Raw genomic sequence first — 18,315 nt, forward strand, 5'->3', positions numbered from 1 at the left:
AAGATGTCTTACAGAAAGGAGCTAGAAAAATATCGAGACCTGGATGAAGACAAGATCCTTGGAGCCCTGACAGAGGAGGAGCTCAGGAAGTTAGAGAATGAACTGGAGGAGCTGGATCCTGATGTAAGTCATTTTTACATGAGATTTGCTAGATGGTAAATCTCAGTAGTTGTGGGGGAATGGGCTGCATTAGTAATCTGTATTTAAGTGGGATCCTTTGCAGAGCCTGTACTCAGTGCAAGGATGGAAGAGACTGTCCACAGATGAGCGGAAGCAGTTTTCCCATCGCAAGCACGGGCTAGATGTGGAACGTTGTTTCTGTGATAATCCCCTGCCCTTGCCCTGGTGTGCATGCTCCGGTGTGACAAGCACTGTGATTTGCAGCACCAATGTGAGCCAGTGCTGGTGCAGGGCAGTAAACCTGCAGAAACTGGATCTCTGCTTCTGATCGGGCCACCTTGGAGGACATGTGTAGGGGTTTGTGGGTTGTTTGGGTTTTTTTTCGTGGCAAACTTCAAATGGTCTGTATTTTCCTCCATTTAGGCAGAAATCCAAATCCCAGAGTTTTGCAAAATGGAACAATTGCTTTTTAGCAACCTCCCAACATCAGTAGGAGCTGTGCATGTGCAAATACTGGGCCTGCCAGAGGCAAGCAATGAAAACTTGTTGGAGGCAACGTTGTCCTGTGGCCCTAGCAGGGGATGTGCAGAGCCAACTGGCAGTCCTCTGGGTTACGGCAACATTAGATGATGAGGCTGGGCACTGCCAAGTGAGAAATTGTTCCTGCAACATGCAGTTAGTGTTTCTGGGGGAAATGATGAGTGGTGTAGATTGCATCATCAGTATTTTTAACTGCAACACAGGAAAATAATTAGGAGGTGGCAGGCTAGATCCCAGCATTAAGCGTATGGGCTGATGGGCTGGTTACAGCTGCCTCAGAAGACACAGAGTCAGGCAGCATTCTGTGAAAGATGCAGAAAGGTAAAATAATCACGAACATCTGTCAGTACAGGCGTAGCCTGAGTACAGGAGTCAAAGCATAAAGATTGCATGGTCACCTCTCACAGCATGAAGCCTGAGGAAGCAAGCTGTTTCCTATGCCTCCCTGCTTGTGCATTAGCACAGTTCTCCTCTGTTGCCCTCCAAGGTTGCCCAAGTCTAATTGCTTCCTATTAGTCATTTTCCTCCCCAGGCTTTTCACTGATACAGATTTAAATGATAATGAATTACTTTTATGAGGTGGGCATGGGAAAATCAGTGCATTGTTCAAAATCACCTTGAATGTCTTAAAAAGTAAATGTTGACTTCTATCCAGCAAAGCTTTAAAGAACATGCTTAGTGTCAAATCTGGGAATAGTCTTACTTACTGCATTAAGACTGTTCTATATTTACATATAAGCAGGTGCTTACGTGCCGTATGTGTCAGGCACAGAGCAACTTCCCATGGTGGCTAATGTGACTGAGTAACAAGGAGGCAGTTTGAAAAAGGGCTGAGGTTCACAGGGGTTTTGTTCTGCAATGGAGTGACCTTCTCTGTGAGACCCTGTCTGTAGTTTTGTGATGGATCATGAAAGGCAGAAGAGACCACCACCTCTCTCTGGTCTGCTCTCTGAAAGGCCATGGGATTTCCCTGAACTGATTCTTGCTGGGACATGTGGGGCATGTGGGCAGTCGGACAAACACGTATAGGGAGGAGAAGACCCGTTGAGTTTAGCAGCTTGGTTCTGGCACTGCAACTGTTGCAAAGAGGCAGCAGAAATGGTGAGGGTGTGGGAAGAGGCTAGGAGGAGCAGGAGGTGATGGCTGAGAGCCCCCAGAGAAAGGGTTGGAGCTGCTGTTGTAGAGAAACATCCACTTGGCAGCGTGGAGATCCTGTAGTGGAGCCAGCGTTTGAAACTGGAGGGGGGAAAGAGCATCATGTGTCTTAGATGATGTGGGAATCAGTGGGGTTGGATGGAGATAACCTTTGACATGAGAAGCAAATTGTCAAGCAATGTGGAAGAAAGACAGTGCAATGAGGAGAGGGGAGAGGGGAAAAGTGGAGAGGGGAGAGCGTTTGATGGATGGGGATCGTGGCCTGCAGAGATAACCTGTGTTTCTCCCCTCCATGCCTAGAACGCATTGCTGCCAGCAGGGCTCAGGCAGCGGGATCAGACGCAAAAGCCACCAACTGGCCCGTTCAAAAGGGAGGAACTCATGGCGCACCTAGAAAAGCAGGCAAAGGATGTTAAAGACAGAGAAGACTTGGTTCCTTTCACAGGTGAAAAGAGAGGTATGGTCATCCTTTGCTCCACGCTGAGTGTGTCACGATGAAGACACAGTGGGTACACAGCAGAAGGGTTGTGTCTGACCCGCATTGCTAAGCATGACTTCATTTTGACACTATTGGGGTGGTGGATCTGCCCTCTCTGCTGTCTAGCCCCAGCCCAGGCTGGCTAATAAACTGGGGTGTGCCCAAGAGGTCCATGTGCTTGCTGATTTGGGTACTGCCTGATATGTTGTTAGGTGATGGACAGAGGCTGTACCACTGTGCAGCCTCTTTCCGTCCCCATCCCACTGCAGCTGTATCAAGCTCTGGGGAAGACCTCATCTTCTGTCCTCTCTTGTTCCTCCTCTGCCCTGTCGTCCTGTGAGCTCTGCAGGCTGCGCTCTGTCTTCCGCCATTGCCTTTCATGCTCTATCCCTACGCTCTGAACTTCATCTTGGTATAGAGAAACTCCACAGGTCCCTTCAGCTGTGATGATCCCAACAGTTCCCGTCTAGTCTTCATCACTTATTGACAACCCCAGCCTTGTTTCCCAGCCTCCTGCAGCTTGCATGTTTCTGTCTTCCTGCACCATGCCCTGTGGTGGCTGCTGCACCCTTGCTCTGTGTGGCCCTGGGGCCTGTGAGTAAGGGGTTTGTGTGCCTCTTCTCTTTCCTCTCCTTCTGGCATCTTTTCCTATTCTCCTGGGACATGTCACATTATCCAAAGGACTTTCCTGCTCCCATTAGCACTCTGAATATCATCTGACATGGGATGTGGCCCGGTCAGTCCTTGCATCTGGGTTCCAGGAGCTTCTCAGCAGCTTTTTTCTGCTGTTGTGTCTCCCGCTGTACCATGGTTCCCCTGCAGCAGAAGATCTGTTTGTACACTGTTGGCACTACTGGTTGCCCCGTGTCAAAAAAGAAGCGCATGAAAATGGACACATGTGAGCATGTTTCCCAACTGAGTTCTTTCTCAAAGCTGCATCCTTACTGATCCACATGCCTCTCTGAGAAAGAGCTTGTGTTAAATCTGTCCATTTAATAAAACTTGAGGTGGTATTTTTAGGAAAAAAAATGAGTTCTCCTTGAAAGAAGTAAATGAAAAGAGTAAATTGAGTGCTATCAGGAAGAGCAATTTAGCAACTTCAAATGTACCCCAGCCCAGCGTTGGCTACCCACCTGGCTAGCACAGCAGGTAATAGCAGTGCTCCACAGGAGATGGAGGTATTTCAGGCATTTTGAGTCTTCAGCTTCTGGTCTGAGCTAATCATGTTTCAATCTGATGTGATCTCAAACACATTAAACATATTTTCACTTGTAACACGCTGTGGAGTGAAGACGCTACTTTGACTGTGAGCCAGAGATGGTAAATTACATACTCACAGTTGTGGCAGAGCTGGGAATAAATCATCACGTTTGTGGTTCGGAGGGTGATTTACTAGTTTGCCATGGGAGGTGCTCTCCTTGGCCGTGCCGCTGGACAGGGTAAGAGTTGGTGTGTGCATACATGCTGTATTACGATATATAATGCTGTATTTGCATGCACCATTTAATTTAAAGTTCAAACCTGTAATAAAGCATGACTGAGATATGAAACTTTCTAAAACTAAAACCCAGAAGTTTTGATGACACTGAGATGTCAAAAGGAGTTACTGTGTGATGGTAGAATTAAGTTTGCCCTGTTTTTCCTATTCCCTGCTGAACTGACCAGATGGTGTGCACAGTTTGCCGAGCCGTGTGTCCAGTGGGACAATGGTTCCGGGTCTCCACACCAAGCCAGAGCTGAGGGGGCCAGCCCTCTCCAGACATTTTGCTGCAGAGTACCCAGAAGGTGCCTGACTGTGCAGGCACACATGATGCTCTGCCTATTTTTGCGAGAGCAGCTGTGTCCCAGGAGGCAGATTCCTGCCCTCTTCGTCAGGGTGGCAGCATGCAGGCAGGAGATGGGCTGTTTTGCAAAACGCTGTTTATAGCAGCCTCCATTTCATACTGGGGGAGCCCGAAGCACAGTTCCTTGAGGCTAAATTTAGCCCCTTCTGTTTCTGCACATCCCTGAGCAGCAGGATCTTCGTTTCTCCCCTTTGGTGCCACTGACTCTGGTTTCAGAGGGGGGACAAAAATAGTCCTGGCTGGCATGCCAGGCTGAGAGCTTTGCACTTGCTATCTCTCTGCAGTGATTCTGGACTATTTCAGGGGAGGGGACTGCTCCGAAATGCTCTGGGATCCCTCCTCCTTCTCCCGTCCTGCAGCAGTGCTGGGTTTACCCAACAGACTGCTCCCTGCCGTGGTGTGTTAAAACACCACAAGCCTCTTTTATTTGGTGGCGGGGGCGGTCGCAGGTAGGTGCCCTGTTGTGAAATCTCAGACCTGACGCGTTCAGCCTCTGCAAAAAGATCTGCCCGCCTGTTGGTGGTGTGAGCAGTTAAGAGCTGGGAGCAGCCATGCAATGCCATGAACCCCGTCTGCTGCCCCACACCTCCCTGGGACGCAGCCAGCTCCGGCAGAGAAAGGGTTGTGGCTTGCCTGGTGATCATCCTGGGCAATGGGATGGGGGAGTGCTGGGGAGCCCATGGCATTCAGAGCTGGGCTGGAGCTGCGTCACTCACTGCACAGCCCCTTGTCCATGTGGGCAGTCCCCGTTAGGAAAAGGCCACAAGCAAGCAGCTGAGCTGGCAGCTTTGCATTACTAGCTGTACCTGTTGCTTTGCACCTCTGACTTGTAGGGAAAAGGCCTGTTGCTGTCCCGGGAGATAGAGCACGGAGGTCTCCATCTGGCATGCCCTCTGTGTCTCTCCCCCCTGCCCTACTGTCCTCTGCTACGTTGAGTCAGACCAGCTGCCCCAAGCCTGCTCCTCCTTGCATCCCGTGTGCTTGCTGGATAGCCGACTGCTATCCCTGCCTGCTGCCAGACCCCCTCCACCACCTCCTTTCCACCCTCTTTTGACTAATGTGCCATCTGCCCTGCCACCGTGCATTTGGAGTTAGCAGCAGGAGCTCTCTCAGTGGCAGGACCAATCCTGCACAGTGCTGGATCCGGGCCACTAGCCTCTTTTAGTCCATGTGAGTGCTGGCAAACCTCCATCCCTTTTATGCAGCCTTCAAAGAAGTGAAGTCCTGCAGGGTCAGGCTGTGCGTGGCTTTCTAAGTGCTGTGTGTTGAACAGTCATCGTCCTGCACAAATGTACTATTGGGCTTTTGTAGATGCAGCCCTCTACGCTGGTGAAAGAATCCAGCTCCACAGTTGGAGGTGTCTGGCGGGTGCCTCCTGGCCCACATCACAGCAGGACTCAGACCGAGCTAATGGGAGGGGATTCAGTGTCTCCTCTGATTTTTCTCTAGGTCCTTGTGCCCCCTCTGTCCTTTCCACGGTGCAAATCTCACCCCACAGAAATGCATCTGCATGGCTAGTTGTGAAACAGGTGCTATAGCTATACTGAGAGTGACCTCACTTTGCATTTATAGGAAAAGCTTGGATCCCCAAGCAGAAGCCGATGGATCCTGTTTTGGAAAGTGTAACTCTGGAGCCGGAACTGGAGGAAGCCCTTGCTAATGCCTCTGATGCAGAGCTCTGTGACATTGCTGGTAAAATAGTTTCACGTGAATCGGGGTTTCAAGTTGTTCGACTACTAGTTTCTCTTCCTTTGTTCTTTTGTGGGAAATGAGCTATTGAGCTTTTTGCTGTTTATCTGAATGCTGTCAGTTTTGACATGATTTATTTCTTTGTTAAAAAAGAAGAGTGTATATTTAAAGTTACTTTCAGCCCATGTGATTTAATCAAGAGCATGGACCAAAACTGAGGAGGGAGAAGAAGGATTTATCAAGGGAACAGAGTGTGCTGTTTGATCTCTTCTCCTGTCTCCGCCACTGAATCTTGCAAATTGCAGCCTGTCACCTTCAGGAACCCAGCTTTCTTCAAGCCAAACCTCTAGGAAACAATCAAACACCCAGTGAGAATGTGGATTTCTTGTGCAACCTTTTAAAGGAGCTGTCAGGTTAGAGCAGTCTTTCAGTGGATGCTCAGGTCTGCTGTTTGTTAAAGAGCTTTTCCAACACATTTTAAAGGTACGGATTTCTTGTGATTCATGCGGTTGGTTGGTTTTGTGAGTGTTAGCTCAGGGGTGGAGGAATCCAGCATTAAAAGGTTGATGTACTTCACAATGATGGAGAAGCAGGTTGGAATGCACAGTGAGCTGGAGAGGGGGACAGGGCGACTGCAGGTGCTGTTTGAGCCTTGACAGTGTGCACTTCACCAGGCTAAACAAGCCCCAGGCAAACCAAGAAGGACAGGTGCGGTCCGAGTCTGAGGGGTTAATGCCTCCATGCTAGGTAAGTTCAAGCATTGCTGCTTTTCAGGCAGTGTTGTCTCAGGGAACCCCCTGCAAGCCTCACTGCTCTGCCACTTTAGAGATGACAATATTGGTATCTTGCTGAAGCCAGTAGCGTGGACTTAGCTTTGTGACTGGGATAGGATATGCCTTGGCCAAAGGAGCGTATGAACACCCCCTTGGTGCTTTACCGAGCTCGCATGTTCCCTGCTGGTCTAGCAGTTGATGAATACTTCAGTGCTACTGGCTTCTTCTTCCAGTTCTGTCTCCTCCAGACTTCCATACTCCCTAGCAGTATCCTCCTTGCCAGAAGTCTGTAAGATAGCCTGTAGAATAACCACACCATCTAGACATCTTGTACATAATAATATCATATTCTGGCTTAGAAATGTGTTTCTGCATTAAGGCTTCCAACGTATGTACCTTGGCCGAGCATTGCATCTCTGGGTTTTGCTTTTTTACTGTACTCCTAGAGTCCTATAAAGCCCTATCCTATAAAACCTGCCTTTCTAAGCTCCAGATCTGTGCAGCAATTATTTTCATAGAGAAATGCTGTTCTGGGCAGCTTGTTCTGCAGTTCTTGGGAGAATACACTTGAAGTGGCAGCAGGAGAACTGATGTGATACACGCTGTGCTGAAATCTCAATATTGACAGTGACAGTGTTGCTTTTCCAAGTTTGCTAAGGCTGTGAAACAGCTCCTGCCTGTTTATCAGGGCTCATTGTCAGCCATGGTGCACTGGATCCCTTCCTTGGCAAGGCCAGTAGGATAGCTCTTGTGGGTGGCTCCCAACAAGTCCTGAAAGGGCTCCCGTGCCTTTGGTCAGCTGGGGCAGGCAGAAATGGGATGCCTTCATTCTGCTTGAGTTCCTTCGGATAATACACAGTAAGCACCAGACTTACCAAGAGCGGGTCCCTCTTGTCTACCAGCACAAACTCCGCCCCAAAAAACCCCGCGTGGTCACAACAGCAGATCCTTCCCTCTGTCTGCAGTTCAGGTATTCACAGTCCTGGCTGGTGGAGAGATTTCATTGTCAGATTAAGCTGTGTTTGGGGTGTACGTGTGTCCCCAGAATGCTGAGCCTGCAAATTACTTTTCTGAGCTGTATTGCACTCCTGAAAATTTCGGCTGTGAGTATATGGCAGAGAAAAGGGCCAGCTAAAATACAAACAAGCAAACTCGAAGTGCCCAACCTCACTCAGACTTTCAGACAGAGACTGCTTGGCTTTGTGCAATCCAACCAGGGATGTGCTGGGGGAGGGGTGGGCAAGTGGACGGTGGTGTTCGTTGATGCCCTTTGCTGCAGGCTGTCCTGCCCCTGCAACCCAGACCTGGAGTCACAGTGAGCTGTCACTGTAACAGATGCCATTCATGTGATGGGCCTCAGGGATAGCCTTCTCCTGCAACTCCCAACCCTTCCTGGCCAAAGCACCGAGCAAATGGTGACGGACTGGTGCCAACCAAGCATAAGAGGAGCAGCTCATGGGAAAGCAAAGCACCTTTGTGGTGACATGCTTGAATTTTAGGGAGAGATTTGTCCTTTATTTATTTTAACCACTGTGCCCACCTGGAGGTCAAGATTTGTTCAAGTGTGTCTGTTTATAACAAGTATTCACATGTCTGCATTTTTCTGTAGAAAATCATATAGTTATTTAAAAAAAAAAAGTTGATTAAAACCCCAGTTTATTTTCAAACATGAACTTTCTGTGAGTAGCAGAGTTATTTTTATAAACAGAATCTTTCCCCAAATGTTTCTAAGCCATTGGATTCCCACTGCTCATTTGCAGCTGGCAAGAAAGTCAGCAGATCACCCTGGGCACGTTTCAATGTGCATTTGCATATTGGTTTTGCAGTCATGAGCCTGAGAGACACAAATTGGCAGAAGTTTGGCTTTTGGGCTCTTACAGTCTTTGAATTTTGCTCATACCATCACTTTGTGCATTTCGACCAAGCCAGCAGAGCTTTAGGTTCTCACAATGTCAACTTCCAAGCGTACAAAGATCAATTCAAAGCACACCACCCTCACCACCCCCACTTGTTGTTGAGTGAAAACATGGTGTGCGTTGCCATGCTTCGGGTGACAGTCACCTTGTATGTTGCTGCCTGAGGGGTCGGTTTGGTTCTGTGTGGGGCACAGCTCATCTCAAAAACTGGACTGTCACAGTGTGTGGCACATGCCCAGGTGAGCAAGGGTGATGACGATGTGCAGGCTCCTGCTGGACTGGACCCCTTAGATTAAATCCTACCAATGGCATTTTTTTTTGTCTTTTATTGTCTTCCCCTCGCTATTTTTGCGTGATGCTGAATCAAGTCGGCTACTGGGAAGACTTGGCTGTTTGTCTGTTTGTTGTCCACAAGATGATGTTCCTCTTCTCCTATGAATCATGCTACATTGGAATAAACAAGGGAGCACATTTGAGCCCTGTTGTGTATTTATGACAGCCAGGTAGCTTGGTCCCACCTTTGTATGTTGTTCTGTGCTTGCACAGGGAAAGGTAATGCGCTACGGACCCCCATCCCGGGCAGCACGGCATGGATGCATCTTCTCCTGGCTTTGGAGCCTGCAATAACTCGTGTTCTCCTGTTTCTGTAGCCATCCTTGGCATGCACACCTTGATGAGTAACCAGCAGTACTATGAGGCACTGGGGAGCAGCACCATTGTGAACAAAGAAGGGCTCAACAGTAAGTGACTTAGAGTATTAGCAGGCTGCAGTGTTTGGCTTTGAAGCTGCTAGCAGAGGCAAAGTGGGAATTATTTTTAGGCTGAAGGTTGGAGCTGTGACTGTCAGAGCAGCCTGTGATTGCTGGGGCCATCCCTGGTGCATCCTTGCCCTGTGAGAGCCAGTGCGGTCTCAGCCGCTGCCCTGGCACTGGCCAGGAGCTAGCACAGCCCAGGAAACAGCCCCACACAGGTGGTGTGTCCTCCATCACCCAGTTTTGGACCCTGGGAGCACATAGCAGCAGGCACCGGCTGTCCTGTGCTGGTTGGCCTCACTGCCAGGCAGTGTTTCTGGACGTACATGAGCATAGATGGAGCTGTCAAGTGCTTGTTGGGTCTTTCACCTTGTGTCTGTTTGTCAGGTCATGCTTCCCTCTCCTGACACTGCTTCTGGAAGAGGAGAAACGCACCCAAAGAGAACATGCTGCTGCTCAGGGTGCTTTTGGTTTCACATGTCTTGCTTTTCACTTGCAGGTGTGATTAAGCCCACAAAGTACAAACCAGTTCCTGATGAGGAACCGAACTCAACGGATGTGGAGGAAACTCTGAAACGAATACAAAGCAATGATCCTGACCTTGAGGAAGTCAACCTTAACAATATTATGGTATTTGCTCCTTTCTACTCTCCTCTCTTAATAACAGGACCAAACATAGAAGGCAGAGACCAAGTCTGTTTTGCTGCACAGAGTAATACCATAACACTGCATGTAGCCAGACAAGAAACACCAGTGCTTCCCATCTCCATTTTGGGCAATAGGGGTTGTTACCTGCTGTGGGACAATGGTGTGGGGCTGGTAGCAGGAGGACTTCTGTAGATGCTTGGAAAAGTGGAGCTGTGTTGAGGGTAGTTTAGGAGACCAATCTCCAGCCTGTCTGGTTAAAGGCGTTCTAGGTTGCTTTAACGGTTTAGTCAGGCACATTTGGTGGAGGGGCTGTTTATGTAAGATAAAAAGGTGGGAGGAAACAGGCTTCATAATCCTGATACTTGCCATGAAAATATGAAGAAACCTCCCTTCTTGCAGGTAGCCCTGTCAATCTCCCACCCATCCCTTGTGTGGAACTCCTTTACTCCTTGTAGAAAGCAAATCAGGACACAGCACCACTTCTTATGTTGCCTCTGGGACACATACACATAGTAAAAAATACAGTTTCCGTCTGTCTTCCGTGACTCCAGGACCCCCATCCCACGGGGTCTGTTGAATGTTGACATATTCAAATAACAAGAATGTGGTTAGCTGCACATGCACATTAAAAACACTTGTGCCATGCCACCTGCACCTTTCCATAATGAAAAGATTTTTACTTTCATGTATTTGATTCTGGCTAGTGACCCTGAACGTCCCTTGAGGACACCAGGCTGAAGATCTGGCAGGCAGGCACTTTTTTTCTGTGTTGAACTCATGACTTTGGAACACGGTTTGGAGAACTGAGGAGTGGCAGCGGAGATGGTAAGCTGCTGGGCTCTGTGTTATGGCTCTGCACATGGCTTTGACTATAGATGGTTCCACATGGTGGAATCCAAATGGTGTGGCAAGAAGTCCAAGCTGAGGATACCACTTAAAATTTTAGACAGGTGAAAATTTGTGCATCTGAAAAGGGTATCTAAAGTGCTCGATAAGTGAGAAATACTGATTTTGTAGGAACTCAGAATAAGCAGCATGGATTTATTTTCTGGGCTGAGACCTAGCATGCCAAATGTTAGCCTGAAAGATGTTGTATAAAGTAGTCAGAGGTGTCTGTGGTTTGTACTACAAGGAGATCATTTCAGGTCTTTCTGGATCAGGCCCCACGATCGTGGGGTGGAAATTTTCCTGAACATGACATGAATGTTGCTCAGTGCTGTCATTCTAAAAAGTCACACTAAAAAGTGCAGGAGCAGTGCTTTGTAGGCTCATGGATGCTAGTTACATACATCCCCACAACGCCTGCATTCATAAGTAGCTGAGTTTCTGGGCAATTAAATTAAACAGCAGAGACATTGTAGCTTCAAATCAAGGCAGTGAGCTATCAGCAGAGTGGGAAATAGGATGAAAACATTGCCATTTTCCTTAGGCCATACTGATTATAGCAAGAGAACTTGTAAAAACATTTATCGACCCCTTCCTAAATTACTTCAGTGCATTTGGTGATTTGACCTTGATAAGAAATTTAAAGTATCATTTAAATATATTGCATATTCCTTCATACAGATGATGGCATAACACAGGTTTTCTGCATTTCTTTTCACAGAATATTCCCATACCAACTTTAAAAGCTTTTGCGGAAGCACTGAAAAATAACACCTATGTGAAGAAGTTCAGTATAGTTGGGACACGGAGCAATGATCCTGTTGCTTTCGTAAGTACTGTCAACTCACTGTCATAAAGTTGTGACAGGAGCTGTTCTTGAGCAAAGTATTTTTAGAGTTACTGACTGAATGCTTTTGCACCTTATGTGGCGTTTGGCACGTTCTGCACCTCTGGCGTTTGGTGCAGGTGCTTCAGTTTCAGGAGCACTGGTGAAAGCCAGCGACAGACAGGCTTTGGTTCCTTCGCTTCCTTTTTCAGCTGCGGAGATTTCAGGACACAATCCTTTAATCCCATTTGGTCTCATATTCGTCCTCAAGGATCTCCTGGAAAAGGAGCGGAGACAAGAACTGACTTCCTAGTGGCATTTTGCAAAAGCAGTTTGTCTCTCTCGATTTATCATACATCAGGGCCACACCATTTGTTTCTGTTGGTACAAAGCCTGGTACCTGGTTCTGCTGGTACGCTGCTGTGTGCACACCCGTCCCTCCCCTTGCACACCTCTGGTCCAGCTCTTTTCCATATATTCCTTTGTGCAGACCTGTGCAGAAGCAGGACTCCGCATTTCTTATGCGTGGCCTCTGTGGGTGATAAAGGGTCTTTCTGGCTGCTGCAAGTGGTCTTAAATATCAGTGGGGATGCAGAGAGGTGCTGAGCTGTTCTGCCTGGCCCTCGTGTTACCTTGCAGGCTGCATCCTTGCACACTCCTCCAGCACCACTGCAACGAATTTTTGCTCTTCTTCACCCAGGCCACCCCTACCTATGTCCACACACACACGTGCACACCAGCTTCCTGTTAGAAAAAAAAAACCCTTCTTTTTGGAGGGTGAGTACAGCCCTCACATTATTTCAGGCACACTGGACTGGGGAAGAAGCCTGTGCAGGCAGCACTCACGCTGCTTGAGGGCCCGTGGGACACTGTGCAGGGCTAAGGGAGTGGTGGAGCCAAGTGCTGTGTGAGTGGGTGCAGGTCAACACTGCCACTTGGGCGTCACTTTCTGGTCCTTCTGTTTCATGATGTAGAAGTGCCAGCCCATTTCTGGTCTTGCCCGCTGAGGGAAGCAAAAGTGATTAACAAGGTTGTGATGCTGCTTGGGAGGATGTCTTGGATGTGGAGAATCCCTTGTTGTTCAAGACAGACACTCCTCTCTCTGCCTGCTGTGATGGGAAGCGTCTCAGCCCCACGCAGAAGGAGCAGTGCAGGCAGAGAGGTCAGGGAGGTCAGGCAGGAGGCAGGGTCGACACTGGCCAGCATCCTGCCATCACCATGCTGGCTTTAGAAGAGGGACAGATGAAGCTGTCACGGGGCAGCTGCAGCTGTGGACTGTCGCCTTTTGGGGTGGCCCTAAGTGTTTCTCCATACAAGGTTTTACTGCGGCCTCCAGCATGCTTATGTTCAAGAATCCCCCTGCAACAGGGGGGAACCCCCTTCACCCCACACAGAGCTCACCCATCTGGTGGCAGTGAAACTGCTTGGCACACAGGGTCCTCCCAGTGCCCTCTGGAGGTGAGGGGAGTTGAACCCTGCTGCTCCGGGGTGCTCTGTCCCTGCTTGTCTGACTGCCAGCTCTTCCCACCCACCTCTGCCCGCAGGCACTGGCAGAAATGCTGAAGGTCAATAACACGCTGAAGAGTCTGAATGTGGAATCAAACTTCATTTCTGGGTCAGGGATCCTGGCTGTTGTTGAAGCGCTCCAGGGCAACACATCGCTCGTAGAGCTGCGCATCGACAACCAGGTAAAGTGTGCGCGAGCGGGAGCTCTGATCAAGTGAACATGTCCTGGTTGCGGGAAATTGAGTAGCTGGTCAAGGTGGAGTGTGGCAGCCCACCGCCACTGCCAGGTTGCTTTGGAGAGGTTTCAGCCCCTTGTTTCTGCTGCAGTTCCTGGGCAGTATCTGCTACTACCTACAGTAATTAATAAAGGCTGTGGCAGTGCAAGCAGCTTTCCGTGTTCCTGGTGCTGCCCCGGAGAGCAGTGATGCACTTGTCCAATATCATGCCTTGCTCTGAGCTCTTGCAGGGACTTAAATAATAATGTCTATTTAGTAAAACTGAAATTTTTGCTACAATGCAAGGGAAAGAGGAGAGCTCCAGAGTGTGCAGTGGTACAGATGCCGTGGCAAGTTTAGCCCCCCGAGAAACTCAGGGGGTAGTAGAGAAGCAGCTGAGCTACGGGGAGCTCAGGGACAGGTCACTGGGAGTTCAAAATCATAGTTTCTCCAGACATCTCTTAGCTGCGAATCTGTCCAAGAAATAAAGTCTTTGGGCAAGAGGACTTGTGGGAATGTCTGCTGGCAGAGTTGGAGCCACTCGGTTGTACCAGGAACAGGCCAGCGGTTTGTTTCACCAGCTCCAAGTCAGAAATGCTAAATGGACCAACAGGTCCAAAGAAGGAGGGAAGAGGTGGAGATGGCAGATCTAAGTGCTCTGAATCCCCCTCTGACCTGACCAGCTTGCTTTTCTGTTTTCTGTTTTCAAAAGAGCCAGCCCTTGGGCAACAAAGTAGAAATGGAAATCGCGAACATGTTGGAAAAAAACACCTCCCTGCTGAAGTTTGGGTACCATTTCACTCAGCAGGGTCCCCGGCTCCGCGCCTCCAATGCCATGATGAATAACAATGACCTAGGTGAGTTGGGCTGGCTGCAAGCCAGGGAGCACGGGAAGATCCCTCCCTCTGCCTGTGGGCAATTCCTAGTGGTAGAAGGGCAGAACTGCTCACCTGAAGGCTCTGGTGGATGTCCTTGAATTAGAAACCACCTCTTGAAGGGCCTGATGATGCCTTGCCCCTCAAGGAGGAAAGCAGCCTTCACTGACTGGTTCCCTAATGCAGCTGCTGTCGGCCAGGCAATCGGTTGCGCTCCAAACCTGGAGACACTGGGCAGATAAAACTCCCAGAAGAGGCAGTGGTTTTGGCAGTAACAGGGGGTCTTGTTGGGAAGGAGCGAGAGCTGCTAACATGCTTTGGTATGGCACGTGATAGAGCATATGGGACATGGGTTGTGAGCTGCCAGCACTTGTGATTCCTGCCAACTGCTTGTCTTCCTCCAGCTTCACTCCCACTTTAACGCAGAGATGAAAAGTAGTAGAGTTGAACTTTGACAGCAGTGGGCCTTGGCCCATCCCCTTCAGCAAAACAAATTGGGAGTGTTTCTAGGGAGAGGTGGGGAGCCACATGGTTTTGAGTTATCTTTGTACTCTCAGTGACGTGATCAGAAGTGCTTGTGAAGCAAAACGTGGGCCAGTCTGCAAAGTGCCGTGTCAGCTGATGCATGCAGCAGAGGCTTTCCTTTGCTTGGCTACAAGCTGCTGTAGAGCACTGGAAATCAGTCCAGCAGAGTAGCGTTGAATGCAGCCAACGTACCAGCCACGCTGTACTCAACGGCTCCTAGCTACACAGGCAGGGTGGTTACAAACATGACAGCGCCAAACTCCTTCTCCGCAGCGGCAGACAATATATCCGGGAGGAATAATCAAAAGTCTGCAGATTGTCCTTTTTGTACATTAGAAAGAACTCCTTCCCCGGGAGGGTGTGGGTTTGCAAGACTCGGAGGGACAGAGCCAGCGGCTGCCCTGACCCAGTGCTAGGCAGAGCCCTGCTGCGAGCGGGAGGCTGGGCTGGAGGCTCCCAGGGACACCCCCACCACCACTAGCACTGCTGGGATCTGCCAGACACGTCTAGAAAGCAAGGGCTAACAGGCAAGGTCTGAGAAAAGACCTAAAGTATAAATGCCAGCCGTGAAGAAATGGTGGAAAACTGGAACCACATATTTTAATGTGCATATGGTTCACCACAGACAGGGTCTCCTGTCCCTTCATGAATCAACTTCGGGGTTAAAAGCCACAGAAAAACAGCTTTAAGTGGCTGCCGTATTTAGACAGATGACAAATACGTTGTATTTTAAAAATTAAAAAAAAAAAAAAAATCAATCTTGCTTCAGCCAGTACCTAGGAACCACAGCCAAGCATAGAGGTATGTGCCAGTTCTTCAGGGACCACACAGAATACTCAGTATTATGGTTCACTGTGTATTTATTCTGCCTGCGGCTGCATTCCTGGTCACTAGAGAGCTGCACCAGGAAAGGCTTGCTATTTTCTGTCCTTTGGAACAGAGCAAGGGTTTTAATGACCATGCAGCACCTGGCATTCAAAGTAATCAGCTGGAAGATTTGAATCTAGTGTTTTAATTGCTCCTGCTGTTAAGGGGAGGAATTCACAACTTGCCTTCCACGTAACAGTTGTGCATTTTCCCTCTTTGACCATTAAGATCTGAATTTTTTGTCTGATTTGGTTCTTGTTTGCAGCTCGTATTCATCAGTCTGATGGTCTCTGGCAATAGCGTCTCAGCTCTACACCTGGACAATGTATAAGTATAGAAAAACTTTCTTTTCCTCCCTGTCAGCAATAGTTCTGCTTGTGCTCCACTCCAGTGCTCTTGCCTACCATCACCTGATGCTACCAGAACTTGGTTTTGGTCCTATAGCTTCTTCTCTAAGATGCTCTGTATGACCCAACTATGAAGGCTTTTACATTCATCCTCATGAGCTAACCTCTGCATCCTCTTTGTAACTTTTTTTTTTCCTTTTTTTCTCGCACACATTTCTTGAAAAGTCAGGAGTGTAGCTGTCAGAGCTGTAAATCAACTTTAACAGTAGATAGGAGACTGCTTTGACCATGTTAACCATAATCAGAGGGCTGGAGGCTAAAGGCTTAAGAAATGAGAGAGATTTTTTTTTTTTAAATTTAAAAGGGCAATTGAGAAAAACTAGCAAAGGAAAAACTGTGGCATCTGTCTCCTGCTGTCTTTACATCAGTCAGCATCAGATGTGATGCATGGCCGAAGTCAGATTACAAAGACAAACTGTGTGAAATGTAACTGACTGTAGAATAAGGGAAGTAAGGCTGAAAGTAGCTTCTGGCCTTAAAAATTCATAGGGAGAGAAACTTCATCTTACCTTCCTTGATTTTAAACTGTGTGATGCTGTGCCTGCTGCTTAAAGCAGGAATTCAGAAGCTGACGCTATCCTGTTTCTTTCCTGGCAGAAAGTACGTCTCAGCTCCTTTCCACAGCGGGTTAGCCAAGCCTGCCATCCACATCTTCCCGTTGTCATGACTGACTCCTCTTCCTCTTCTTTTTCAGTGAGGAAGAGAAGACTTGCAGAGTTGAACGGGCCTATTTTTCCCAAGTGCAGAACTGGAGTGTAGTTCCTGGCTATGAAGGTCATTCCCGGTGATCTGTGCTACACTGTGGAAATCTAAAGGCAATAAGTGCCTTGACAGAGTATTTGTGGTGCCTCGGTTCTGTTTTATGCACTAACAGTTTAAATTAACTAGTGGCCGTAGTTGAAGATTTTATCCAGTAGGACTGTTGATGTTTTCTGTAGAGTTGGAAACTATTCAAGCCAGTAACAACCTGCCAATTTTATGCAATCTCAGTTTAGAGTACATCCCAGTGTAAAAGTGACTCTTAATTAACCTGGGACCTAATTTTTCTATAAACTTCCTGCACGGTGTTTCATACAGTTAGGATGTGGTATGCATGAGTGAAAGATACAACTGTTCCACGCAAATTATAGAAGTATTAAAAAAATACTTTATTTTTTTTTTTCCAAATTGATCTCAAGTAACTATAGAGGAGCAACTAGTTTAACAAGCACTTCTACTACCTGGAAACATGGCTAATTTCAAGAATTGTGAATTACAACTTTTTACCAACATTTGCTGAGTCAATTAGTTGGAGATGCTGTTTCAAATGCATCCCTGTGTTTCTTAGAAAAAATTGATCTCCACCCCCTGATTAAATGGAACTTAAGGCCACCAATTATAAAACAGAGTCTCAAAAATTGAGCGGTTTAGGATGGGTTAATATCCTTCTATCCTATGCATGTCTGAAGAAAACAGTTACCTTTAGAGATGTGATGCAAATCCTAACCGCACAGAGATGGCCAAACTAATCAGCAAACCAGAGCCCTCTCTTCTAATCGCCACTCCCTTCAGTTTCCTAATGTTAAAAACTTGTGTCCAGATATTCACTGGAAACAAGTCAAATTCTCTCTCTTTGCTGTTTTGTCTAGATGACCGTGTCCATTAATTAAATTTCATTCTGCTAGGGATTGTTTCTTTTACTGCCATCCCTAATACCTGCATAAATGCAACAATAAATGTTGTGCCCTAGAAAAGCTGTTAAGTGAAATATCCCAACTCTGAACTTACACTGCATACAGTCTGACAGCTTTTTGTCAGACAGTCAACTACCCAACATCTAGCCTGGGAGGAATTCCCCACAGGCTCGCGTAGCTCCCAGACATGCAGTGGATTGGACCCAGCACAATCCCATCCAAAACTCCCGCTATTAACGTGGGTGGGATCTTGCTCAGTAGGAAGAGTCTCCTGGCAGAAGCATTGCCGTACTGAAGCCTTATTCTTGGTCTGATGACAACATGTCCTAGAAAATGTTCTCACTTGTTAGAAATCTGTCTCTATACATCTGCTAAGAGTGAAGTTTTGCAGCCTTTTACACATACTCCAGCAAAAGTCCCACAGATTTCTTTCTTCAGAGCTTGTGCGCAGATACCACCCACGATTTAGCTCTGACCAATGAAGCAGAGAAACACTACACTTTCAGCAATGTGGGGAACATATTTGTTGCTCTTCAAATCTTAATAAATGTGCCAGTGGTGTCAAATAAAATGCTTTACTATAGCTTCTTCCCCCCACCCTGCAAGTTCCATACCAGAAAA

At 47.8% G+C, this 18,315-nt stretch overlaps 1 protein-coding gene across 1 annotated transcript; it reads left to right on the top strand.

Moving 5' to 3' along the window:
* The first annotated feature begins 3 nt into the window (after positions 1-3).
* On the top strand, positions 4-18,265 carry TMOD1 (tropomodulin 1). Its single transcript, XM_076363300.1, has 9 exons — positions 4-123; positions 2,116-2,272; positions 5,710-5,829; positions 9,166-9,255; positions 9,767-9,897; positions 11,522-11,629; positions 13,171-13,314; positions 14,060-14,204; positions 16,716-18,265. The coding sequence occupies exons 1-9, from the start codon at positions 4-6 to the stop codon at positions 16,778-16,780; spliced, it is 1,080 nt and encodes a 359-aa protein (XP_076219415.1). The 3' UTR covers positions 16,781-18,265.
* Positions 18,266-18,315: the final 50 nt, after the last annotated feature.

The sequence above is a fragment of the Aptenodytes patagonicus genome, chromosome Z (genome assembly GCF_965638725.1).
Source record: "Aptenodytes patagonicus chromosome Z, bAptPat1.pri.cur, whole genome shotgun sequence".
In the NCBI taxonomy this organism is placed as follows: Eukaryota; Metazoa; Chordata; class Aves; order Sphenisciformes; family Spheniscidae; genus Aptenodytes; species Aptenodytes patagonicus.